Source organism: Amia ocellicauda, chromosome 22 (genome assembly GCF_036373705.1).
Source record: "Amia ocellicauda isolate fAmiCal2 chromosome 22, fAmiCal2.hap1, whole genome shotgun sequence".
In the NCBI taxonomy this organism is placed as follows: Eukaryota; Metazoa; Chordata; class Actinopteri; order Amiiformes; family Amiidae; genus Amia; species Amia ocellicauda.
The window spans coordinates 17,882,759-17,902,476 of record NC_089871.1 but is presented as its reverse complement, the minus strand read 5'-3'; the positions used below and the strand labels follow the sequence as shown (position 1 = coordinate 17,902,476).

The following is a 19,718-nucleotide window of genomic DNA, read 5'->3' as shown; positions in this document are numbered from 1 at the left end:
ATGAATATGAAAATTGGTAATTAACTGCTCTGGTGATGAACTGTCCATGATGAAAACTGCGTGATGAGAGAATGGGATCCCCTCAGCCCTCACGGGGTGGACTGAGGCAGTTCTCACTGCCGAGGTCACAGGAACTGGGTAAACTACAGGGGTTGCTGCTATATGACAAAGTGAGGAATCCCTGTCCATCTCAAGCTCCCCTACAACTGAGGGCCCTGTGGGGGACCCTAGTGACAGGTGGTAACGACACAGCCCAGACTGGACCCTGCACTGGCTGGAATATAGGGCCCAACCTGGTTTCTGAGTCGAGGTTTTATCTTGTTGGACCAATCAGAATTCTATTTTGTTAGGTCAATTACAAAGTCAGTGTTTATCCCTAACTCCTTCCTCAGTGCCACTCTTTTCTGCATTTTAGCTGGTGTATTTGTTTCAATATTGCTCTAGGCTGTCGATTAAATTAAACGTTTGAATCAGACACAAATCGAAAACTACAAACCTGCACTTGGTGGCAGCATTATCTGTTGTCAGGTGCATCATTCTTCTACTGGGAAAATAACCACTATCAACTTAATCCAGTCCTTAGAAAACGATTTTAGGCATGAAAAGAACACTCTGTTGACTATCTGTTGAGGCTATCCTCAATGGGAGAGATCACAGACTGGTTTGATTTTAACCACTGTGTACAACACCAGCTTTCTCATCGTATCATAAGTGGCGGGGGGGTGGTCTTACTCTAGGAAGTTGGTGATGTAGTCACGGCTGCAGGCGGACCAGACGAAGGGATTGGTCTTCATGGTGATGTGAGCAGCCATCAATTTTGCCGTCTCCTGGCTGCGGGAGCCACAAGCGTTGCCCACCCCGTCGTGGTTCATCCCAAACCTGTAATGTCAGCACACGGCCCAGCTCAGTGCTCAGCACAGACTGTGTAACCCTGAAAGGACTGCAGTAATTTTGGTGCAAAACCCAGCAGCAATCTAGTCGAAACCCACCTGTTTGTGTTTTACTGATTTAGTTAACTATTAAATATCAGGACACCGTCCAGCAAAGCCTAATGGCAGGATACTGCGTTCTTTCTTTTCCTTGTGTGTTTATGTTCAGAGCTCCATAACATCCTTTTCTCACCCCCACCCGGATTGCAGTCCCATATAGCCCGATGGGAAGCAGCACTCTGAGCCACAACCCGGGCTCCTGGCTGGAGTCCTGTGTGGCCCTCCCAGCCGCAAACAGGAGGCCCTGCCCAACTCACAATGCTGTATAGACAGAGCAGATGCCTGCCCCCACACCCCCTCAGCTTGAAGCCACCTGGACTAGCCATTAAAGACTAGCGCCTATGGCTTTGCCACCAGTGAAAATACCAGAAAGACCAGTACAGATGGGCCCAGGCACACTCAATTAGTTTATAAAAATAGGAGAGACAGGTGTGCTGGAAAGGGAAAAACACAACACTATATCCTTTCAAAGAAACTGATTAAAAATAATTATATGAAAGCTAATTTCAGAATGTATAGCTTTATTTAGGCATACATATGTGTGTGTCCGTTGTGTCTATATAAAATGTATATAGAAGCGATGCAACATGACTGGTGTTGCAGATCAGGTATTCAATCAGGTAAAGCAAAGGGGTTCCATTCATTAAGAATTGCAACACATCATTGCTTGGGCTATGATCCAGTATTACAATTAATAACGACAACCTGATAAAAATAAAAGACTTCAAATATTTGCATAGTATTGATTCCCCTGTAACAGACGCCATTCAGCACAATCTCCTCAGCCCTGAAGTGCTTTCAGGATGAATAGGAGTTGATATTATTAATTGATTGCTGGGAGAGTGCTAAGAAAGGCAGGGAATTGGCGGCCCCTAGTGGGGATAGAGGGGGAGTGCTAGGGGACCATGACAGTACCCCCCCTCCACGCTCGGCGCAGCAGGCACAGAGGTAGTGGCAAAACAGAAGTCCGGAGGTCTGGGAGGCGGCCACAGGACAATGTCGGGAGGTCTGGGAGGCGGCTCCAGGACGGGAGCGCGGTCCAGGGGTCGTGAAGGCAGCCACAGGACAGGGTCGGGGTCAGGCGGAGGAGGTGCTGGAGGAGCGGACAGGGCCGGGAGAGGCTCGGAGGGCGGAGCCGTGGAGGCCTCAGGAGGCGGAGCCGTGGAAGCCTCGGGAGGCGGAGCTGGCAACGCAGGCGCCGGGACGGCCGAGGGGCGGAGCTGGCAATGCAGGTTGCTGGGCAGCGGCGGCGGCGACCGCTGGGCACTCGGGCTGGGCACTCGGGCTGGGCGGCGGCGGCCGGGACCGGGACCGGGACCTCTGGTTCGGCAGCGGCGGAGGCGGTGGCCGGGATCGGGACCTCTGGTTCGCCGGTGGCGAAGGCAGTGGCCGGGATCGGGATCGGGACCTCTGGTTTCGCGGCAGCGGCCGGGATCGGGATCGGGGCAGGGAACTCTGGCTGGGCGGCCGGGAGAGCGGGCTGCTGTACGGGAAGGCGCTCAAGCACCTGGTTCAATTTGGCAATAAGCCCCTGGAGCAGCCACGTATTCTCCCCGATCAAGGCCCCCCAGGTAGAGAAGGCCGTCAGCATCGCTGGGTCCTTTTAGCGGCGAAGTTTTCTGTCACGTTTACCCTCGGGGGTACGGGAACAGGGGACCCAAGTGCAGTGCTGCATCGTGGGATGGTCGGACAGGCGTGGGTCAAGAAACGGCAATGCAGGGCAAACAAGGGCTGGGCGAAGACATGGTCGTGGGAACAGGCGATGGTCAGGCGATCGGGCGAACAGAGCAGGCAAATGCGAGACAGAGTCGTGGTTGTGAAGTCAGGCAGGAGGTCAAGGGAACAAGACAGATACGGGGCTCGAGGGAACAAAGGCTCGGAGGAACAGGGCTCGAAGGAACAAGACTGGAACTGGAACAGGCACAGGGACAAGGCTAGGTATTGCAGATGGAACTGACAAAACTTCGCCCCAACTGAGGGAAGTGAGGGGATTATAAAGGGAACAGAACCTGGGTAGGGAGGTGCAGGGCAAATAGGAGCAGAGTGTGAGAGAACAAGTGCACAAGGGTTGACCGGAATGTTAATAGACTGATTGCTGGAAGAGTGCTAAGAAAGGCAGGGAATTGGCGGCCCCTAGTGGGGATAGAGGGGGAGTGCTAGGGGACCATGACAATAGCCAACATAAGAGCCAGGAGCCAGGAATGTACTCTGAAGCAATTGAATTGAAGCAATTTGTTTGTGGTTTTGAAGGGACACGGTGTGTCCTTTGACCTCTTCAAGAAGAACAAGTGCCAATAAGTGCTTTATGTTATTATTAATGGCAACATCCTGGAGATGGTAACAATACTGGCCCATTATGGCAATGGAAAATCCAAAGTACCTTCAGTACTTTTGATTAATTTGTCCAGAAGGGGTAAATTGGCACACCAGAACAAAATGATGCTGTAAATTAGCGTGATGAGTATATTATTCAATCATAATTCAATGTATTATATTGGTCACACTTTATAAAAATGTCACAAATTCTTAATTAACTGATATATGCCATAGGAATTACACATGGATACCTTGAGTACATCTTCTGAGTTCTGCAGACTAGGTTTGGGGTCAGGGCTTATTATAAGTGTTACCATTATATTATACATGAATGCAATATGTTCTCACTGAGTAGTATGTATGTTTCTGACTTGGTTTCTGAATGTGTATGTGGAAAGAATGATACATTTATTCATACATGAATTCAACTAATTTTCTGAGAACTGATGTGCTCTTGGTTAACAGTTGCTTTTTCTCCTGAGAAACAGTCTGCTTTTGTAAGAAATGTGTCACAGATCTCTGGATTGTCAGAGCCTAGAATGTGTGTCTGGTTAAACTAGTGGACTGTTTCAGCTTTAGAGGGGCAACTTATTTGGAAGAGGTACCAGTCTTTTGTGATGCCTTACACCAATGTACTGTGGCAACAGCAGCTTTGACAGCAGCTTTGGTAGGTTCCACGGTGGGGACTCACGTGTGTCCAATCTCATGGGCGATGGTGAACGCCGTGGCCAAGCCGATGTCTTCATTGATACTGCAGCTCCTTTCTGGTTCACACATCCCCCCCACTGGGGCCAGACCTGCCCGGAGACGAACAATGTCAAAGCCTCACGCAAGCCATGAATTTTACCCATTTTCCCCAAGCTTTGTTTTTCCCCCAAGCTCTTTTTTACACCACCCCCCTTGTTTTCCAACCATTTCTGAAGGAAGCACGTTCATGTGACTAAGAAAAAGACACACATAAGCCGTATATCACTAATTCCATTTCTGTCAGTAGAAGGCTTTCTGTAGACTATTGGTTAGACAGTATTAAACTACAATATCAGTTCAGTGAAGGGTTAAGGCTCACTAGTTCATTTCAGCAGAAGGTCAGGTTTAAAATGTGTCCAGTTTGTAAGGGGTGGTATCCCCTATAGCCCTTTGGTCTTATTGTTATGTTGGAGCTGGTGAAATGACTGAGCAGAAACACAAGTTGTCACTTCATAGAGTATACCAAGTTAAAAGGGGGATTTTGGATTTATCTATCCATTTCTGCTCTGAGCTGTTTCATTTTATTTCAAGTTTAACCCTCAGCTTGTGCCTGTAAACAACATGAGCTATCTGCTCTGGCTGTGCTAAATGTGTACTGGTTTTATTTTCCAAACTGACACCATACATTTGCTTTGCTTTGCTACTATTTCCTACTCTATGCACAATACTCCTCCAAGCCTCTCCATTACTGTGCTGTCCTACTTTTTACTACCCATTTGCCTTGGTATATATTGTTAGATAGGGAGAACATTAAAATGGCAAGCTATAGACTACGTAGTTACAGACAGTACAGTTTGTAGCAGTATGACCTACCAAGTGTTCCACAGGGCTTGTTCTTGTAGATGCAAATGTCATACCTGAAAACCATGGAGGGGGAAACAAAATCAGGGACAGAAAACCCTAGACATAGATTAACCAAAAACATACACATTGTACTCAGTTGTCTGACCTCAAAGCTAAACAGGGCTGGGGGTCAATTCCAGTTTCCAATTTCCATTTCAATTCCATTTGTAATTCCTTTCTCTACATTCAAGTTTCAATTCCAGTAGGGCCTATGTTGGCAGTGGCGAAAATAATTGGATTTGGAATTTGGAATGAGTCTGAAAAAGGGAATCAACCCCAATCCTGAAACGAAACCCCTCAAAATACCAATGCCTTCAAATGGAAAGCTTGCTTATACCTTTTCTGAAGTTGATCTGTCTGGGGGAAAAACCTTGGAGGACTTTTGATAAAACAATTTCTCAGAAAGCCTTTTTTGATTTGCGAACAATAAAAATAACAAAAGTCACTTGGTTTGCCGATGCCCTGGGATAAAGCCTTACCTCTTGTCCTCATAAGTGGACAAGAATATTGCCTGAGCTCTCAGCTGGCTTCATTATCCCCATTTATTCAATCCAGCTGCTTTATTATTTTGTTTATTTGTTTTTTTTCCAGACAACGTCACTAGTGTGTGGAGTTATAATTCTTTCCAAAATACCAGTTCTGGCCTATCAGCATCTGGAGAGCTGTACATGGACGAAAATTCCATTGCATCTCTGAGACATTCTCAGCTGTGTGGAGGCTCAGTTAGACCTAACAGCCTTCATTGGGAAACACAGTAATGCACATTTTGGCCAGAAGATGACAAAAACTAAATCAGCTGAAGGACAGGGCAGAGGGATGATTTATTAAAATGATTTAAGATTTTACAGGCCTGTTGTTTTGTTGTGGTGTACAAAAAATAAACCATACAATTCTCTTTAAGCAGATGCTTTTTATCAACTATACCTACAGGAATTTCAAAATAATCTTTAGTGTTTCTTAACTACTTATCTTAACTAAACTCTGAAAACTGTATACAGTGAGGGAAAAAAATATTTGATCCCCTGCTGATTTTGTACATTTGCCCACTGACAAAGAAATGATCAGTCTATAATTTTAATGGTAGGTGTATTTTAACAGTGAGAGACAGAATAACAACAACAAAATCCAGAAAAATGCATTTCAAAAAAGTTATAAATTGATTTGCATGTTAATGAGGGAAATAAGTATTTGACCCCTTCGACTTAGTACTTGGTGGCAAAACCCTTGTTGGCAATCACAGAGGTCATACGTTTCTTGTAGTTGGCCACCAGGTTTGCAAACATCTCAGGAGGGATTTTGTCCCACTCCTCTTTGCAGATCTTCTCCAAGTCATTAAGGTTTCGAGGCTGACGTTTGGCAACTCGAACCTTCAGCTCCCTCCACAGATTTTCTATGGGATTAAGGTCTGGAGACTGGCTAGGCCACTCCAGGACCTTAATGTGCTTCTTCTTGAGCCACTCCTTTGTTGCCTTGGCTGTGTGTTTTGGGTCATTGTCATGCTGGAATACCCATCCACGACCCATTTCCAATGCCCTGGCTGAGGGAAGGAGGTTCTCACCCAAGATTTGACGGTACATGGCCCCGTCCATCATCCCTTTGATGCGATGCAGTTGTCCTGTCCCCTTAGCAGAAAAACACTCCCAAAGCATAATGTTTCCACCTCCATGTTTGACGGTGGGGATGGTGTTCTTGGGGTCATAGGCAGCATTCCTCCTCCTCCAAACACGGGGAGTTGAGTTGATGCCAAAGAGCTTGATTTTGGTCTCATCTGACCACAACACTTTCACCCAGTTCTCCTCTGAATCATTCAGATGTTCATTGGCAAACTTCAGACGGGCCTGTACAAGTGCTTTCTTGAGCAGGGGGACCTTGCACGCGCTGTAGGATTTCAGTCCTTCACGGCGTAGTGTGTTACCAATTGTTTTCTTGGTGACTATGGTTCCAGCTGCCTTGAGATCATTAACAAGATCCTCCCGTGTAGTTCTGGGCTGATTCCTCACCGTTCTCATGATCATTGAAACTCCACGAGGTGAGATCTTGCATGGAGCCCCAGACCGAGGGAGACTGACAATTATTTTGTGTTTCTTCCACAAATAATAATCCACGAATAATCGCACCAACCGTTGTCACCTTCTCATCAAGCTGCTTGGCGATGGTCTTGTAGCCCATTCCAGCCTTGTGTAGGTCTACAATCTTGTCCCTGACATCCTTGGACAGCTCTTTGGTCTTGGCCATGGTGGAGAATTTGGAATCTGATTGATTGATTGCTTCTGTGGACAAGTGTCTTTTATACAGGTAACGAGCTGAGATTAGGAGCACTCCCTTTAAGAAAGTGCCCCTAATCTCAGCTCGTTACCTGTATAAAAGACACCTGGGAGACAGAAATCTTGCTGATTGATAGGGGATCAAATACTTATTTCACTAATTAACATGCAAATCAATTTATAACTTTTTTGAAATGTGTTTTTCTGGATTTTTTTGTTGTTATTCTGTCTCTCACTGTTAAAATACACCTACCATTAAAATTATAGACTGATCATTTCTTTGTTAGTGGGCAAACGTACAAAATCAGCAGGGGATCAAATACTTTTTTTCCCTCACTGTATGAGTACACTGTCAACAATGCAGACACAGTTTCTCCAGGAATTTCCATCTAGTCCAACTACTAAGACCTGAGGTTGGATGAAAATCCAAAAGACTCTCCATCCCTGCCCCTCAATATGAAAAAGTGACCATGACAACACTGCCCTTGTCAACCAAAAGACTGGTTCCTTAACATGGGCACTTAGTACACTCTACCAAGTTCAGAGAGGGATAACATCACCTCATATGCTATGAGCCCAGTTACTAAAGCAAGCAGTATTCTCGAATACCCAAGGTGGGCTCTATAGGCCTAAACTGACCTTGTGATGAGCACTGCTGTGTCATGGTTAGCTATCCCGTTGTCTGGAATGGCATTTCCATTGCCGTTGCGGTTCAGGATGGATTTCTGCCACTTGCAAAAGCTGTCCAGGGACTTGCCCGCATGATGGTTTATCTCTAATGTTGGCTATCAAGAGAAGAGAGGAACAATGGCAGGTTTAATTATTGTGTAGTCCCCCACCCCCGATTTTATCCATTTAAACTCAATTTATGGTCAGTTTACCTCAGCTATAGCACGAAAGTACAGTTCAAGTCACGTATGACATACTCACTGGATCAGCAGTTTGAATGCACTTTCAAACGAAGGAATAGAATGTAAAGCAGACAATAAAAGATGGCACCTTTCTGCACAGAACGATTGTAATATCTTTATGAAGCTGGTTTGTCCAGAGAAAAGGGAAAGTTCAAGAGTTGGAAAAAACTATGGGCTAGACCAAATCAAAACTTTGACCTACCTGCAAATCGCAAAGTACAACTCTGTCCCCTATCTGGGTTTAATTTATTGTTAGAAGCCACTTTCTACTATTTATAAATGTAAACTTTTGTGATTCACGGGTGGGCCAAAGTTTTGATTTGGTTTTGCCCTAGGTTTTTATTAGGAAGTATTTTTGGAAAGTACATCAGTTATCACCTGCTTCTATAGCTTTCATTTATAGAAAGATTAGACAACAAAATAAGGAGTCATACTGGAACATTGTGTCATTGTAACATTATCCCTCTTGCCTTGAATTCAGTGCTATTTAGAACATAGCAAAGCATCCTCTGGGCCTTTTTGGATTCACTTTCCCACATTGTTGTATGACACTAATGATTCATAATAAACACCAAGATGATGAGACTAATAAAGTGGCAATCCCCAAAAAAACATTCTACATGTGAAACTGGGTCACATTGCATAATTACGTGCTTCAGAAAAGGGTGTGTTTTAGCAAGGCTGCAGCTGCTATTATACCAGTAAATGCTAAATGGACAACGTGATGTAATTTGTCATTATCTCATCCCTCAAGCCAGATGACTTGGTATTGATTCTTATTTTTCAAAGCAGATTTCAGGCCACTTAGGGAAAAATATATCAGACACACCACCTTAAAATAACTGGACAGACCTCTACTACTTTTCTTAGGGGATTTACCTGTTTGGCTTGTTTGTTCTATTGCCGACTGGTAAAGATACTTAAGACTTTGGTATTAACTGCGTCAAAACCACATACAGTTTTAACTTACTTGATGTAAGTGGTTGTTAAAGCAATTTCAAAGTCTAAATGAGACGTCATTGAAGACTGTGGTGTCAGTCTGACCACAGGACAGTCTGAGGTTGATGGAAATCAAGTGGGTAATTTGAACATGATTTTTAGTAACCAGCAGCAGGTAGAAAGCACATATTATAATATTACTAGCGGTATTTAAAAAAAAAAAAACATGTGAAATGTAAGAATCCAAGAGAGTGAGTCTTGCTTATAAAGCAACAATAACTGCTAGAACCCGATTGACCATCCACACAACCTGTAACAGGAATGGCATGAAAGGGGAATGACAAAGGAGGGAGACACCAGCCAGCAGCTTACTAAAATTTGAATCAGTGCAGACAGATCAGATGCTATTCAGCATTGGTCATCAGAGAATACCCTCAGTCTAAACTTATTTATTATGTCCTCAGTGCAGACAGAGCTGTGCAAATTCTGGATAGACAGGCCTTATAAAAGCTCTCCACAGCCAGGTCCCTGTGACAGAGGCCGTAGTGGGGGTACCTGGTCCTCTGTGAGCAGGATGAGTCTTGTCACCACGATGTGCACTGCGTTCCCCAGACTAGAATCCTGGAACAGTTTGGCAACCTGACCTCCAGGAAACAAGAAAAGACCAGTCTTAAAAACAACTCTTAGTAATACTATCAAAAAACATTTTTTTTTTTTTGCAACTTATACTGCTTCTACTTTTTCTTCCAACTTGTTTTCTGTTTTGTGCTATACTTTGTAATTTCAGGAATATGACCAGCAAACAAAAATGTATCCTCTTTCAGGTCCACTGGGGTAAGGTACAGATTTTCATATTGACAGATCTTCCAAAACCCAGTTTCTAAAGCTGAAAAGACGGGGAAGAACCTAGAATGTTAAATACTTGACATGTAACTGATTCTGTTGGAAGTTTCTTAAAAGAGTGGCCACCTTTTATAGTTCAATGCTAATATGACTGCTAATAATGAAAGTAATAATAACTCAAGGCTTATGGGTATAGAACTCAGTTCAAAGGAGAGCGGTTCTGATTTGATATACAACTTACAATATTCATGACGGCAAGGATGTACTGCTCAATGTCCCTGCGACCGTGGTAGCCCACCATCATTTTGTCCGCCACCACCAGCGTCTCCACGTAGCGCTCCCTACTGACAGAGCGCTTCAGGGGCAGCTGGCCACGAGGCATCTGATTGGGTGAGGGCTTCAAGTTCCGCAACCACCAGGGCAGCCCCTTGCCCGGCTTCTCATCTGAAACAAGAAGTTAATGGAACTCAAACACACAAGACAGTGGGAGAGACGCGGCCATTCCTGTCTCTTATTCACATTTCTTGGTTGGTTGATATTATTCAATGTCAACATGTACATTTAAACTTTAAAGGCTGGATTGTATGAAGCACAAAACCTAGTGGACTTTTTATTGGTTTATAGCTGCTTAAAGCATTTACAATCAATTAGTTCTTGCAAATAAGAACTTACAATGGCATTACAATTACAAATAATTTCCCAAAGCTTTTAAATCGAACTATGTCAAAGTCATCCCTCTGATCACTATCCATGAATTCTGCAATTTCTTGTGCTCTTTGATTTATTTTTCAAATCAAGGTTTTCACCTTTGAAAGACAAGAAGAGAGATCAATAATCAACATCCTTACAAAAAGGAATTAATTGCAATCCAAAGATTAAGCTGGCCATTCCAAATGTATTTAAATTATCAGATATCGAGATCCCATTACCGGTTCCATGACATTTAAAAAAAACAAAAACAGGAATGAAATCATTGCGCATCCTATTACAGCTTGGGCAATTATAGCAAATGCCATTAATGGCGAAGTGCCATAACTGCACCAACTATTACATTGTTGACAAAAACAGTGTAGTGCAGTGTTTTTTATGTTTGCAAAAAAAAATCGTATATGTATTTAAAATGCTTCGGTTTCAAAACATGCACAAGCGCGTTGGTTTTATTTGTTAGAATAATTCGCAACGAGATAAAATGAGTTTTTAATATAGCTGTGTTATAAAGCTCTAATTTAATATATGCATATAATAAAGTTTGGACTTCAAGGACCCCTGTGGTGGCTGATCCTGATGTTCCGATAAATTTGATCCGGATCAGAAATGGCAGTGTAAATGCACCTATAAACAGCGCATGTCCTATAAAGAGCATCCCCATCACAGTGTATTAACCCAGTTAAGACCCAACCACTTTATTTACTCTTTATTACTTAATAATAATAATATGCCAGTCAAGCTTGTGTCATGTTAGACACAGTTTGTTTTGTTTAACAGCAGCTACTTTTGACCTGTCAGTTAGTTTCACCTGAACAGTCATTTAACCGATTTGAGGATCACCTAACATTTGCATTTCACTCTGCAAAGACATTAAAAATGCAATCATTTTACCAAAAGAGGCCTTTATTGAAACACTGAATGGAAAAGATTAATTTTCTGATTAAGAAAAAAGTATACCCTAAGGGTTATATATTATTATTATTATTATTCAATAATAAAGAGTAAATAAAGTTGGTGGGTCTTAACAGGGTTAACGTGCTGTGATAGGGATGCTCTTTATAGGACAGGCACTGTTATTCTGGGCACCATTTTGGCACTACGCTGTACATGCCAAGTGCTGTTTTTGTCTGCACTGTAATATTCCGCATGGTGATGACAATGCCCTGTAAATGGTATTTGCTATTATTGTCTGCATGGTAATGTCATTGCAGTTGAAATATCATGATATCCCTATTACTAGCCCTCTAATTCTGCTGGCACTGAATGCAACTGCAGAGTGGGCTGGTGACTCGGAATCATGAACTCTCACTGGCTGATAACTTACCAATCACTCCGCACGATTGGTCCATGTACTGGTGTCGGAGTGACGATCTCTTGTAAACCACATGGGGGCGCCCCTCTCTCTCCTCATAACTGGTGAGATTGTCTGCCAAAGTCAAGGGCTCAATGAAGTACTCCTCATCTCCGGCCACTATCACCCCCTGCTGGGGGAGGAAAGAAAGGTGGATTAATAGGGAGAGTTTAGAGAAAAAATAGCCAAATAGGTAAATACATCACAGTAAAACTCAATTTCTTGAGGAAGCCCATAAGTGTTCAACCTGACTATAACACACGAGAGCTCTCATTCAATGGGAATTTATGGAAATGTTCTCTAGTAGGGAATGGGCCAACTATACAGACTCATCATTCTTAAGAACTCTCTGTACTCTTAAACACAATCCCTTGAATCAGGGGTACCTGAAGACAAGTGTTTATAAACATCCTAGACACAAAATGTGCTTTCCCATCTATGAGTAAGAAAATTATAACTCCAAACAGCATTGGAGATATTACTGCACCAAGATGGTTAAGCTATATCTGTCAGCCTTGCTTTTGCTACATTGTCGTCAATATATCAGCTTGTTTATTCTGTATAGCATCTATCAAAGGCAGATAATCCCATAATGTGTTTAGTAATGCTCTTGTGGACACAATTAATTTCCTGGCAAATTTAGCTATGCCATTATGATCACAAGTAATTATCTACTCCATTTATTAACGCTTTTATGAGCATGTTTAATCCGTTGATGTATTTAATGATGTTTTTATGGGCCAAATTAATTATTTAATGTATTTAGTAATACTATTAAGGCCACAATTAAGTTTGGATTTTGGTGTAGCATCAGGAATACAGCCCACTGTTTTAATTATGAAACATTCAGAAAGTGTAGTGAAGTGCCATTTGGATTTCTAAATATAAGGATACAAGGGTGAGGTCAGAAATTGATCATTATTGTTCTTTCAATGGAAAGGGGAAATATATTGTCTAATTACTATTCAACCTCCGTCACCCACGAAAGTGTGGAAATAAAAAAAACATTGGAAATGGAAAACGATGTACACTGCCTTGAAAAAGTATTCAGACCCTTTAACAGTTTTCACATTTTTAAGCTTGCAGTCATATGACACTATGAAATATGAATGAATGTGTTATATACACAACCTACTCGCCAAATTTAAAGGAAAAACTAAAAGAAAGAAGTAAATAGAGAATTAATATGAAATCAAAATAGAACAGTTATGATTGCATATTCAGACCTTTTGGTGTGGCAAGCCTAAATTAATTCAGGTGCATAAAATGGCATTAACAAACCACACAATTATTTGAATTGCCTTTGTCTGTGTGCAATAATAGTGCTTCTCATGATTTTAGAATACAAACACCTGTCTTTGTAAGGTTCCTTAGTCAGGTAGTGAATTTCAAGCAAAGACTCAACTATGAAGACCAAGGAGTTCTCAAAGCAAGTCAGGGATAAAATAATTGAAAAGCACAGATCAGGAGAAGGGTACAACAAATTCTGAAGACTATGAATATCCCTGTGAGCACCGTCTACTCAATCATCAAGAAATGGACGGTTTATTGTGCCACCCAGACACTTCCTAGATCAGGCCGTTCTTTTTGGTCTAAATGCCAACCATTACGTTTGGTACAGGCCCAACATAGCACATATCATTAGTAAACACCATCCCTACAGTCAAGCATGGTCATGGCAGCATCATGCTATGGAGATGCTTCTCCTCAGCAAGGACTTGCAAGCTGGTTAGGACTGAAGGAAAAATGGATGGAGCAAAGTACCAGCAAATACTAGAGGAACACCTATGTCAGTCCTAAAAACTTAAAACTGGGGTTCACATTCACCTTTCAGTAGGACTCTGATCCAAAGCACAAGGCCAAATCTACACTGGAATGGCTAAGGAATAAGTGAATGTCCTTGAGTGTCCCACTCAAAGTCCTGACTTGAATCCTACAGAATCTGTGGAAAGACTTTAAAACTGCTGTCTATAAGTGATCAAGTGAACTTGAAAGAGCTTTGCTAACACTTACTGTAACTTATCTTACCCTTAAAAGTCTTCCATTTGTTCCATAGGAAGAGCCTGAATAATCTTGTAAGGCACTGTATTTGAATTTCTTTATATTCTACCACTTTCCAGTTGTATTTTGCTTCACAGTTTCAGAATACAGTTTATAACTTTATAGGTTTGTATTTTATGTGTAATGTATGCAATATAAATTCCCCTAACCATATCAGTGTGACTAAAACCTGTTGTATCAGAGACTTGCAGGAAGGTTAGGGGCAGTGTTTTGAAAGTTAAATTGTATGACTTTTAAAAACCCATCTTATTCCCAAGTGCAGATTTGCTTCTGTTTATTTTAATATGGGATATATTCTATTTACGTTTAAAAGCCTCTGCATTGCAAATCAGCAGTGATTAAATAGTGATTAAAATAAATACAACAACACCTAAATAAGGAAATGAAAGGGATGCTGTGACAGAACACATAGGGCAGTATGAGAGCTTGGTGCCTACCAGGCCATTGCAGTTGCTTAGTGCCACCTTGCTGGTGTCCAGTCTGTGCTGGATGTGGCCAACATAGTGGCAGTGTGGGGAGTAGGGGTGTCTCCAGGCCAGCCGCCCCCTCCTCCAGTACTCTACGCTGAAGCGCTCCGACAGCAGCCCTGAGTGCAGCGTCAGGTTGAGCAGAAAGTTGGTGTGTGGGGCAGCCACTTGGTAGAAGAGCTGCCTGTCCGCCAGCTCTGCATCAAAACTGCGCCGCCGCCGCCGCCGCCCCTCTTCCTCCTCCTCCTCCCCACTAAGAGGCCCCCCCCCCGGCCCCACACGCACTGGGATGGAAATTTCATATTCATCCAGGCTGGACAGGAAGGCAGCTGAGGATACACAATACAATACAGTCTCATACCACACTATACAATAAGATACAATACAAAATGATATGATACCATACCAAACGATACAGTGTGATACCCATACAATAAAATACAACACAACTTGCTTTTATATAGCACAACATCCAAAGGGTGCTGGACAATTACATGTTTTTTTTTAAAGTCAAAGAACAATGTGTGTTATCCACTGGACCTCCCTATATGAGTGTGAGTGTGTGTGTGGGGTGGGGGGGATAGTTGCTGTTCTCTTCAATCTTTTTAAATGTATTTTAACAATTGTTAGCTCAGTTGTACTATGACGTATGTGTATTGTATATTGTATTGGGTATTGATTGTGTTTACTGCACTTTGTAATGCTTTGTAATGCTCTTGTGAAAACTGTAAGTTGCCCTTGGTAAGGGCGTATGCTAATAAACAAATAATAATGGGGGCCCCCACCTCGCTGCAAAACATTTTAGTGGTGCCCACCTTTATGGCGGAGAGAAAATGTGTAGGTAAAACTAAGAGAGACACAAACATTTGAATAGTGCACATCCCAGAATATGTATTGCATTTTAACATACACTGAAATAGATTTAGTAATACACACTTAAATAGTACACAGTGCACATTGAAATAACAGCAATAACTAATAAAGAGTTTAGGTAAAAAAACACCCAAGCCATAAATACTCAGTACTGAAAATACTATATTACACATTAAAACACAAAATGTATTTATAAAAATACTATCAAAAATCATTAGCTGACAACCGGCAAACTACTGTAGTAGTTAACTACTAATCATTACCTATCTATCAAAGTGATTACATCACCAACGTTTTCAAAAAAGACTATTAATTAATCTGATTGAGCTGGATTATTGCTTTATATATAATAGTTAATTGCTCACAAAGTTATGACATTTTACAGTCCCACTACTTGGAATATACAAAACAGTTGTTAAAGTTCTGGTGACATTCTCCTCATAATCTCCTCAGCAATATACACTTATATCCATCATATTTATATGAAATGTAGCATACATATCCCTGACACGTGTGTTCTGACCTCACTGGAGACACTATGCTCGAGTCACAGATGAAATGCCCCTCTCCCTCTCGGTTTTACATGGTCTTAGATTATTGCACTAGAGAGGATCTGTCGTTTACCCCCAGCCATGCAAAGGTCAAAGTGAGTGTCTTATGCATTGATTTAATGATCTTACCGAGTGGTTTTTCATGTCACTGACGGAGCTATAGTCGTGAATAGACGTGTTTGATAAAGTTAGAATTACAACACGATGTACATGAACAATGCACAACAGACCCACAATATATAGAGAGCATAATGATAATAGGAATCAAAAGCGTTACACATTGCAACTAACCATGAAACACCCATCAGCACTTTGAAACCAGTGTTGGAGGTAACGCGTTACTAAGTAACGCATTACAGTAATGTAATTACTTTTTGTAGTAACGAGTAATGTAACACGGTATGAAAGGAGTAATAATATTACAGTTACTGATTAAAAGATGTTCTGGTTACTGCATTACATATTGTAATTGTAACCCACATAAACAATCTGGTTACTAAGGAAGTGCTTAATCTATTGAGATGCTGGAAGAAGTTTGTAATTTCCAGGTAGAGGGCGCAGTTTTTTTTAGAGATCACTGAGTTGCTCTCTATTGTGAACACTTCCAGTAAGAAAATCTACTCGGAAAAGAAGAAATTATACAATAATTAATTATAATTTTACATGAATCCCATTTAATTAAGGGTTAATTAAATAGTGTACCTTATTATTGTTTTGAAGAAGCCGTGATTTGTCATTTTTATAATTTTCTTCGAGAGCTCCGGTGAGTTTCATTTTTCTTTTAAGTATGTTTTTAGCTTAGCGTCTGGCTAGCTAACATGAGTAAGTGTATTTTAGTACAAAATTCTAAGACATTTAAGGTTGTATTGTTCCTAAAACCAATCGGAGTAATGCATATAATGCATTGTGAGAGGTATATGTTGTGTGTATTTGATTAATGTAATGTTATTTATGTATTTTAAAATGAAACATTGAAATAATGTTTTTGTGTTATTGGAATATGAATATGAAAGCGCTTTTACATGGTAAAGAAACCTTTCACTGATCGTAAAATTATTGGACAATCCTGTAATTAATCTTAAAAAGGATAAAAACTTAGGTTTCAGTTGAAAAATCAAACTGTAAAGTTAAATCGCATTGCTTGGTCAAATACGCTAATCGCGAATATGTGCACTGTTTATTTTATTTCTGTGGAAATAATTAATGGAGTTTGTTAATAAGCACAGACATTCCAATTATTAAATCAGAATATTTGAATGAGGTCTCATGGTGAAGAGTTTTCACTTATGTCTCCAATGCTATCGCAGATTTTTTTTTATTGGACTTGAGCAAAGTCTGTCCCAGCGCACTCTCACTGAAGGAGCGTTTGGAAATGGCGTGGCTAGCGGTTTCGGATTCCTTCCGTTAGGAGTGAACTGATCTGCCGGATTTGCACCTACTGAACTCAGATAAGAGATCTCTAACATGTTTCTGGTTTATTTGTTATTTTAAACTACCCGGGTAGATTTTTTTATTTTTTTTTCCAAAGAACTGAACTATACTGAATTACACACACACATCTGCATTCAGAATACTTATTTTACTTGCTACTTTGAGGTACCTCCAATAGAATCAAATAGCTCTTTATTGGAATTTACTTTGTTTGTTTCATTTGTTTTGGGAATACAAGGCTGTAAAACCTGTGCAGTTGTGAATAGTGCATAATCTTTAAAACCTGTGCAGTTGTGAATAGTGCATAATCTTGGTAAACTGCACAATAAAGCAGCCAGTTGTTCTATTTTCCACACCCTAAGTAGTGAGTTGATCTTCTCTAACTGCTCAGAAACTAGGTCCTTGATGTATAGCAATCTATTCTAAACCAGAGAAGAGGCACTACATAACGATAAGGGATAAGGGATTTAGTTTGTTCAACTAAATCCCTTACTTTAGAAAGGAGATGTGTAGTTGGACTTGTTCTGGCTCTTGGTGCTAATGTTTAAAAAGATAAGTGGCAATACAACTTTCCTGTGGCGCTTTATTAAAACATCAAAGATAACAGTATGTATATGTCATTATTATACAGTGTTGCTGTAACTTTGTAATTGTTTAGTGAGGTCACACAACATTTGGGGTGTAATGCAAAGTAATCTAAATGTAAAGTAACAAATTAGTTTCCCCAGGCAGTAAGAAGTAAAGTATTTAGTTACTTTTTATATGAGTAAAGAGTACAATGTAATATATTACTTTTTGTGAGAAACGACCTCAACAGTGCTTGAAACCCACAATAAATGGACCAGTTATTGTGCAATTTCAAAATGTAACCATTTCAGGATATATTATTTCAAACAGCAGCGTTTGCACATAAATTGTTTGCTGTGGAAATGGGCGTGTTTCCGACTGTTTTGTGGTGGAGCATCAATTACACACTGTAGCAGCATTTAAAACTAGTCAGCAGGTCATTAATTTTGTCATTGCTTCTTAACATTTGGTTGGCTAGTTATCTGCTTAAATGGTATGTTGTGTTGATTTCAAAGCTAACTACTGATTCTGATTGAAAATTAGTTCAATAATTGTTAGCTTGCTGCATGCATTGAGGTCACACACAAGCATCACTCGACAGGTGAGGTAAAATTATGAATAACGGCTGATACAGTGAAGTTAATGGTAGGTGTATTTTAACAGTGACAGACAGAATAACAACAACAAAATCCAGAAAAACGCATTTCAAAAGTTATATATTGATTTGCATGTTAATGAGGGAAATAAGTATTTGACCCCTTCGACTTATTACTTGGTGGCAAAACCCTTGTTGGCAATCACAGAGGTCAGACGTGTCTTGTAGTTGGCCACCAGGTTTGCAAACATCTCAGGAGGGATTTTGTCCCACTCCTCTTTGCAGATCCTCTCCAAGTCATTAAGGTTTCGAGGCTGACGTTTGGCAACTCGAATCTTCAGCTCCCTCCACAGATTTTCTATGTGATTAAGGTCTGGAGACTGGCTAGGGGATGGTGTTCTTGGGGTCATTCCTCCTCCTCCAAACACGGGGAGTTGAGTTCGATTTTGGTCTCATCTGACCACAACACTTTCACCCAGTTCTCCTCTGAATCATTCAGATGTTCATTGGCAAACTTCAGACGGGCCTGTACATGTGCTTTCTTGAGCAGGGGGACCTTGCGGGTGCTGCAGGATTTCAGTCCTTCACGGCGTAGTGTGTTACCAATTGTTTTCTTGGTGACTATGGTCCCAGCTGCCTTGAGATCATTAACAAGATCCTCCCGTGTAGTTCTGGGCTGATTCCTCACCGTTCTCATGATCACTGAAACTCCACGAGGCGAGATCTTGCATGGAGCCCCAGACTGAGGGAGACTGACAGTTATTTTGTGTTTCTTCCATTTGCGAAAAATCGCACCAACTGTTATCACCTTCTCACCAAGCTGCTTGGCGATGGTCTTGTAGCCCATTCCAGCCTTGTGTAGGTCTACAATCTTGTCCCTGACATCCTTGGACAGCTCTTTGGTCTTGGCCATGGTGGAGAGTTTGGAATCTGATTGATTGATTGCTTCTGTGGACAGGTGTTTTATACAGGTAACGAGCTGAGATTAGCAGCACTCCTTTTAAGAGAGTGCCCCTAATCTCAGCTCGTTACCTGTATAAAAGACACCTGGGAGACAGAAATCTTGCTGATTGATAGGGGATCAAATACTTATTACCCTCATTAACATGCAAATCAATTTATAACTTTTTTGAAATGCGTTTTTCTGGATTTTGTTGTTGTTATTCTGTCTCTCACTGTTAAAATACACCTACCATTAAAATTATAGACTGATCATTTCTTTGTCAGTGGGCAAACGTACAAAATCAGCAGGGGATCAAATA

General features: G+C 41.2%; 1 protein-coding gene across 2 annotated transcripts in view; it reads right to left on the bottom strand.

Annotated features, from left to right (window-relative positions):
- Positions 1–19,718, bottom strand: part of adamts10 (ADAM metallopeptidase with thrombospondin type 1 motif, 10) — a 96,209-nt gene that overhangs the window by 46,641 nt on the left and 29,850 nt on the right. For both annotated transcript variants that reach the window (XM_066695623.1, XM_066695622.1), the window contains exons 3-10: positions 14,410–14,768; positions 11,885–12,044; positions 10,094–10,296; positions 9,565–9,648; positions 7,799–7,944; positions 4,866–4,909; positions 3,997–4,102; positions 733–879 (exon numbers count right to left, since the gene is read on the bottom strand). In XM_066695623.1, the coding sequence (XP_066551720.1) occupies positions 733–879; positions 3,997–4,102; positions 4,866–4,909; positions 7,799–7,944; positions 9,565–9,648; positions 10,094–10,296; positions 11,885–12,044; positions 14,410–14,768 (1,249 nt within the window). The remainder of the gene's footprint in view (positions 1–732; positions 880–3,996; positions 4,103–4,865; positions 4,910–7,798; positions 7,945–9,564; positions 9,649–10,093; positions 10,297–11,884; positions 12,045–14,409; positions 14,769–19,718) is intronic.